This window comes from Gymnoscopelus braueri (assembly GCF_963280865.1).
Source record: "Gymnoscopelus braueri genome assembly, chromosome: 20".
In the NCBI taxonomy this organism is placed as follows: domain Eukaryota; kingdom Metazoa; phylum Chordata; class Actinopteri; order Myctophiformes; family Myctophidae; genus Gymnoscopelus; species Gymnoscopelus braueri.
This window is the reverse complement of record NC_137622.1, coordinates 23,226,873-23,234,530: the sequence shown is the minus strand read 5'-3', so window position 1 is coordinate 23,234,530 and position 7,658 is coordinate 23,226,873. Positions and strand designations below refer to the sequence as shown.

The 7,658-nt window shown below is 42.2% G+C and overlaps 1 protein-coding gene across 1 annotated transcript in view; it reads right to left on the bottom strand.

The window, feature by feature from the left end:
- dock2 (dedicator of cytokinesis 2) overlaps positions 1 to 7,658 on the bottom strand; it is a 133,006-nt gene that overhangs the window by 18,520 nt on the left and 106,828 nt on the right. Inside the window, exons 29-34 of the mRNA XM_080416413.1 lie at positions 5,459 to 5,537; positions 5,111 to 5,211; positions 4,615 to 4,673; positions 3,679 to 3,827; positions 3,007 to 3,092; positions 2,105 to 2,261 (exon numbers count right to left, since the gene is read on the bottom strand). Of these exons, the coding sequence (XP_080272539.1) occupies positions 2,105 to 2,261; positions 3,007 to 3,092; positions 3,679 to 3,827; positions 4,615 to 4,673; positions 5,111 to 5,211; positions 5,459 to 5,537 (631 nt within the window). The remainder of the gene's footprint in view (positions 1 to 2,104; positions 2,262 to 3,006; positions 3,093 to 3,678; positions 3,828 to 4,614; positions 4,674 to 5,110; positions 5,212 to 5,458; positions 5,538 to 7,658) is intronic.

Sequence of the window (7,658 nt, the reverse complement as noted above, 5' to 3'; positions counted from 1 at the left end):
AGAGAGTATGTAATAACCCACCACTTACAGTAATTACACTTACTGTGTAATCTGTAGTTTAACCGTTTCTTTCTTTGCTTCTTGTTGATGGCTGCAGCGCTATCAGCATCCGTTTCAAAGACAGTGTAGGCTGTATGTCCCATTGTTAGAAAATATCCTTTGTTTTTTCTTGGATTTTATTCTCTATTATTAATGATTGCAACCTTATCTTGTCCTTTGTTGTTTCTGTTACCAGTTCTCACAAAAATGATGGTGTATGTGCCTCATTTGTAATTGTCAATGACTGTACCAAACACCCCAATATAATATCTAAACATCTAAAAAGACTAATTTCCTGTGCAAACTTCTCCCAGGTTTTGGTCCAGAAAGTGTATAGTATAGTTTAAAGTAAGAGTATAGGCTTATAACTTTCCTTTTTGATAAAGAGTGTAGTTAAGGCTGACTCAGACTCACCTGGGACTAGCCATTAGTTATGCTGCTATAGGTTTAGACCGCCGGGGGACTGTTACTATAGCTGTCATTGTTATTATTGTTGTTGTTGCTGTGCACCTGTGTGTGTCTATATCTCCCCCTCTCAAGCCCCACTCTCTCCTGACTCTTACTTGACTTAACTATCACAGGCTGAGCAGAAAAACCCACATGCAATAATTAATATTAACTGACATTCCAAACAATGAAAAGTAGAAGACAGAAGTTGAAGGAAGGTGGGACAGTGGAGATGACTTGGTGCAGTCTGTTACAGCTAAACTAAGACTAGCATGGAATTAACTTTGGCAAGGAGACTGTACTGAAGACAGATTATGGGACTGGCAGTGGCTGATGAAACCTACTGTATAGCAAACAGCAAAACGCATGGAATAAAATATGAACCCAATCTGACTCCCATTTTCACAATATGTTAAAAAGAAATGTGGTGCTGATCCATCCAGTGGTTTGCAAGATAAGCCCCGGACAGACACACAGATAGACCATGTTCTAGAAAGCTATAGCCTCCTACGAAGCCACGTCGTAAAAACAAAAAGCACATGTAGGAAAAGTGATCCATGATCCGAGGGCCTGACCTGAGATCAGGGTCTCAATCAACCTCTCTGTTCAGTCAGTGTGGGTGGGATTATTGCCTGGGGCCTCTGTGCTCCAGACCGATCAATGAGGAAAGTGATTGAAGGGGTTTTATTCCTTCAGCACTTAAGATCAGCACCTCAACTCTCTGAAGTTTGACAGTACAACTACAGGTGAGTATTAAAAAAAAGATGGAAAAGAAAAATCTCTACTTTAGTGCTAAAGAAAAGAAGCCCTTTGCAGTTACAGCCGTTAGCCTAGAGCGCAGCATGCCATGTCCAACACATATCGTCGCTGTTGGGTGGAAACCTTATATTTCTGAAACTGTTACCTGTTGCATCCAATGTAGTATAACAAAGTAAAAGCCAAATATTTCAATAAGTATACAACATTTGAGGGATTCTAGGTTAGCGGTCGGTCGGTCGGTCAGACAGACAGACAGACAGACAGACAGACCGTCATAAAGACAGCTACCAATTTAAGAGCAACATAAAAAGATACAAGGCTTCTGCCTAACAGCGACGATATGGAAGACCTTGAAACACATCATTCACCCCCGTCACCAACAACATACTGTAACAATTGCATGCCTCCAGCTTAAGATGGGCTACTTGTAGAATCTAACAAGGCAACCAGATGGCTTCTCTGATGGATTGCTTCAACCCAACAGCCTACGAGCACAATTATTTTATGTGATCTATGCCTATATATTTACTCAATTTTGGCAGTTCATTTGAGTCCAGTCGTGTATAGCAAAGTCCTGAGTAGTTTAAATTAGGATTTTGCAATGTGGTCTAACTATGTAGGAATTGGTGCAATAGCACAGCTTATCAAGACCCATAACTCTGGGAAGATCAAGGAGACTGAAGATACATACTTCTGTGAGCCCACCCGCCGGCTTACAGAAGCTGGGACTTACCACACAGCAAAATCCCCAGTGTTAATTCAAGTTATTAAGCCACGTATCTGCGGGAGGCTGGGCAGCGTGAGACTCTGTGAGCCGGTCAGAGTATATATTTTCTTGGAGAGGGGCGAGGAGACTTACCAGGAGATTGACGGTGCAGCACATGCGGTTGTTGCGGCTATCGTCGCTCATCACGGCGCGGTAGTCAAGGAGACGCTCGAGGAGCCCCTTCACCAGGGCAACAAAGTGCTCCACCTCTGACCTCAGCTGGGGCTGCTCAGCAGCACAGTCCAGCAGGCTGGCAGAGGAACGTCAACATGTCACCAAGAACAATAGCACCCCTTTGAGTTTAAACACATTAACCCTGCTGTGCCTATTTTGGTCAAATTTTCAATTATTATTTTTGTGTCTATTTGTCATACAGCAACTTATATACTGTATGACTTAAGTGGTTAAGTACTGTCCTACTAACTTGCAATTAAATACATCTTATAATTTTTTTAACCCATTCAGTCCGGGGACGCATCTCTGTCATTTTAGAATTCTTTGGCTATTCAAAAATAGCAGATATACAAGCTCATAGCGTGGCGCGCTATGAGCTTGTAGATCTGCTATCTTTGAAAAATCTTTAAAATGTGTGCAAATCTTTGAATATATATATTTTTAAAGCAAACATTTTGTGTCAATTCATTGTTTCTGGGGGGGTCCCTGGAACAAAGTATTTTACAAATGTTCGCTTTAAAAATATATGTATCTAAAGATTTGCAAAAATCAAGATAACATTTTTTTTTGCAGATATACAAGCTCATAGTGCTGCACTCGGTGCCGCACTATGAGCTTGTATATCTGCTATTTTTGAATAGCCAAAGACACGAGATGCGTTCCCCGGATTGAACGGGGTAAACATCCTTTACGAAAAGCACACTATGAAAAAAAAGAAAATAATCTGATGGCATTCTGCAGCCTGTGAATGCACTGCAGCACATTCTAAGCACTGTTGTTGTTGGCTGCTGTGTGTAGCAGGTGTTGTGATCAGGACCTACATGGTTTCCAGCAGCTGCATGTATCTCTCATCCCCTTCTCCTCCTTCCACCTCATGGTCCAGCTTCAGAATGATCTCATCCTCAAACTGCACAAAGACACACAGACAGGAAGGGAGAGAAAGAGGTGTGTGTGTGTGTGTGTGTGTGTGTGTGTGTGTGTGTGTGTGTGTGTGTGTGTGTGTGTGTGTGTGTGTGTGTGTGTGTGTGTGTGTGTGTAAGAGAGAGACAGAGAGGATGGTTGGGTGGAGTGGGGTGGGGTGGGGGGGGGGGGTATCAATCACACAAATTTAATCAAGGCAGATGTTTTAATTTAATGTGCGTTGTCACAGGTAATGGATTTGCAACCATGTTTGTTAGAGAATGTGTCTCTGTGTGTGTGTGTGTGTGTGTGTGTGTGTGTGTGTGTGTGTGTGTGTGTGTGTGTGTGTGTGTGTGTGTGTGTGTGTGTGTGTGTGTGTGTGTGTGTGTGTGTGTGTGTGTGTGTGTGTGTGTGTGTGAGTGAGTGAGTGAGTGTGTGTGTGTGTGTGTGTGTGTGTGTGTGTGTGTGTGTGTGTGTGTGTGTGTGTGTGTGTGTGTGTGTGTGTGTGTGTGTGTGACTTATGTGCATTCCTTTCTGTGTTCTGTGTTCTGTGTTTTGTGCGTGCGTGAGTGCGTGCGTTAGTGTGTGCTGACCTTTTGGAAGTTTCCTGAGTGCATGTGTTCGCAGAGAATCATGTCAAAGAACATAGGAATGGTGGCTCTTCTCAGCTCCTCTTCTGGTATCAGTGTCATCTCCAGAATGGGTCCAACCATTCCAGGGATGAAACAGATCTTGTGACTGCCTACAACACACACACACACACACACACACACACACACACACACACAGGTACACACAAACACATTACAAGGAAACTGAACCCAGTTATTTATGGAAGTCCATTTTGACCACCACTTAAACCCTCTTCTTAGTTCCTCCTGTTTTCACTCTAACACACGTTAGTATAGATTGAAAAAGCTCAAATCACTTGTAGATCTCCTATTTTGAATGAATGTTAGCCCCAGAATAGGGATGCTAGGGATCAAGTGGTTAATACAAAAAAAGTGTCTGAATTGTGAGTTTCCGTCTCACAATTCCAACTTTATACTTTATAAATCAAGGAAAGGAAGGAAGGAATGTACTGTATGTGCATTTTGTCTGTCTCCGCATACTGTAGAACTGCTTATCTGATTGACTTCACATGTGGCGGGTGTATTCCTAGCACGCCACATAAGGCACTGCACTAGTATCCAGTGTTCAATTTGCAAATGAAGACAGGGCCGTGGGGGGGGGGTTCTTAACCACTTAAAGCTTAAGCCCTATAGTATCTGCCCTATTAGGGAAAATAGGCAATCGTGTGCCACAATGTGATACATTGAACCCTGCTATTATAAATAAATGTGAGATACAAATCTGAGATATAATCTCAGAATTGAAAAAAACTCAGTTCTGAGATATAATATTGGAATTGCAAGTAATAGAACAGAATTCTGACATCATTTGGAATTGAGGGGGAAAATAATCAGTGGCTGGAAGTAGTCATCCATAGTTATCCTTACAGGACAGGTAGATTTAGGTTTTTTACTTACCTAGTTTGTACCAAATGTCTCGTATGGCAAAACCGATGAGTCTCCTCATATCACCATACCTGACAGAGGGCGAGAGAGAGAGAGAGAGAGAGAGAGAGAGAGAGAGAGAGAGAGAGAGAGAGAGTACATTAAGAATGAAAAAGAGATGCTCTTTGGTTTATGAGGCTGGTGTACAGTAGCAATCGATACTACTAATCTGAACGTCTTAACCTAAACGCCCCAATGAGAGGAAATACTGCTGAAATAATCCACCACAGAATGAAGTCAAATGAATGATTGTTCATATGCTGAAACCAGTGACACCACTTTGGTTTTAAAAGGCAGTAAGAGTAAACTACGATGTTGTTAATGCCACAATACATTAGAAAGAGAGCAGGGAAGAGAGAGAGAGAGAGAGAGAGAGAGAGAGAGAGAGAGAGAGAGAGAGAGAGAGAGAGAGAGAGAGAGAGAGAGAAAGAAGGCAATGCAGAAGAATTATACGGTTGTCCACTCTTACTTGGCTAGGATCTTGTTCCTCTTGGCTGGCGAGAAATGCTGAAGCTGCAAAGACTCCTGGGTAATAAACGCCACCGCCAAGTGGAAGTAGTTATTCCACAACTAGACAGAGAGAGAGAGAGAAAGAGAGAGAGAAAGAGATGAGCAATGCCAATGTCAATACAGTGAATATTCAGGTGATGTGAGTATGAGACTTTAGTTCAGTACAGTATGTACACACACACACACACACACACACACACACACACACACACACACACACACACACACACACACACACACACACACACACACACACACACACACACACACACACACACACACACACACACACACACACAGTACTGACCTGCACTTCAAAATCATCGTTATTGAGGAACTTGCGGTTCATAGTGCCAGCATAGGTGTTGATGGCTCTCAGGAACACTCTATTGAACAAATACGCGTGCACACGCACACGCACACACACACACACACACACGCACACACACACACACACACACACACACAGACACACACACACGCAAAGTAGCACTGAATGAAATGAAATGGATTGAAATAGTTCACATGGCAATTCCACAAATCAGCAGTTTGTTTTCCAGTTCAGTTTAAAGACTAGATAAGATTGAAAACATGGCAGGCTATGGTAAGCATAATAAAAACAGCTGCAGATAATGAAATAATAATGGGTGTGTTAGATTTAGGTGTTCCCAGAGCCATGGGTGTGCCGATGTGCAAGCACAGACAGCAGTCAACAGCACAGTTTGTTGGGGTCTGATGTCATGCTATCACAGTCTGCATGACACTTGCCATATTTGGGTGTAGCTGCTGTGGGAACTCTATGCATTATGTCTGAGTCATAGTGAACTCTATATATGGTTATGTGATTGTCTGAGTCATAGTGAACTCTATATATGGTTATGTGATTGTCTGAGTCATAGTGACGGGCGGTAATCCACGGGCCTGTCTGCCGCCCACCATTAGCCAATTTTAACATATCGGCTGCTGCCGCGTTTGACATGTCTGAAGCGCGCGTGTGACTGTAGGCTAAAGATATGGGCACGCGTCTGCGACACAAGAGCCGTAATCGTAGTCAACGCAGCCAAAACACAAGTCGATCAGTCACTGTCAGACGCATCCATTTCCCATATTATCTTGCGGGGCTGTAGACAGCGTCGGCAGGGTGCTGGTTTTCCGGTGTGTAGTTTGTTTGACTTGCTTTGGAGTGTTGTCTCACAGAAAGAAAACTACAAGCTAAATGGCTGGCAAGTGGTGTCAACGCACAGTGCTTCTGTACATATATATATACATGTATATATACATGTACAATTATCAGTGGTCCTATTGAGGGCACAACGGGCATCTAATACATATCTCTCTGGGCCATGCAGGAATTTCAATTTCAACCTCAAACAAAGTTAATAAAACTTCACACGCATTGTGAATGAATTGTCAATGAATGTGAATGAATATGGCCAGTGGTGGAAAGTAACTAAGTACATTTACTTGAGTGCTGTACTTAACTACAGTTTTGAGGTACTTTTACCTTACTTGAGTATTTCAGATTTTTTTATGCTTCTTTTGATACTTTGTTGCTCCACCAAAATAATTGTCGCCCAATTTTAGTTACTACTTAGTTATTTTGCAGGTTTTTATTTTTATTACAGAACATACAGTCAATTCATAAATTAAGGCCTATTTTATACTTCAGTTATTCAAAAATAGCAGATCTACAAGCTCACAACACGTCGCATTGCAATGCGTTGTGAGATTGTAGATCAGCTATTTTTGAAAAAATCAACAGATTTACAATATGTGTGAAATGCTCCATTCATGATGGGTACTTTTACTTTGGTACTGTAAGTATATCATGTGTACTTTATTTTGTACTTTTATTCAAGTAAAATGTTGAATACAGGACTTTTACAAACAGATTATTTCTAAATTTTGGTGTTGCTACTGTAAAAGAATCGGAGTACTTCTACTGAATATGGCCAATGTGGATTTCCTGTCAGGGTTCATTTTGTACATGCAGGAAGACGAAAGATACAGTGCTCTGAATTTATCTCATGTCAGGGGGCATGAGCACTTCCACTTCAATCTGGCTTGAAAGTGATGAGTTGTTATGCAATGTTTTGAAATCTTTCTGACAAACATTGAGTTCAAGGACGGATTGTCTAGCAATTATCTTCAGGCCTGGACCATTATCTGCGGCTGGCAGACCCCGCAGAAATATTATTGTCTGTCAGTGGATTGGCTCGTTCAGAAGTACGAGCAAAGACACCCCTGTCAAAATATCTGCGTGTTTATGTTGCCGGTGTCAATAATTGGTCCACGGGGAACGGCTATTTTCGTAGGAAATCGTCAGGCCCGTGCGGCTGTGGCTGTTGATAGGGTGCATTTGTGATGCAACGCACTCATACAGTGTGAATATAATATGCACTATTCCATGGGTTGTCTGACAGACAGAGGGAGGGAAAGGGAATAGTATGGAGAGACTGTGTGTGTGTGTGTGTGTGTGTGTGTGTGTGTGTGTGTGTGTGTGTGTG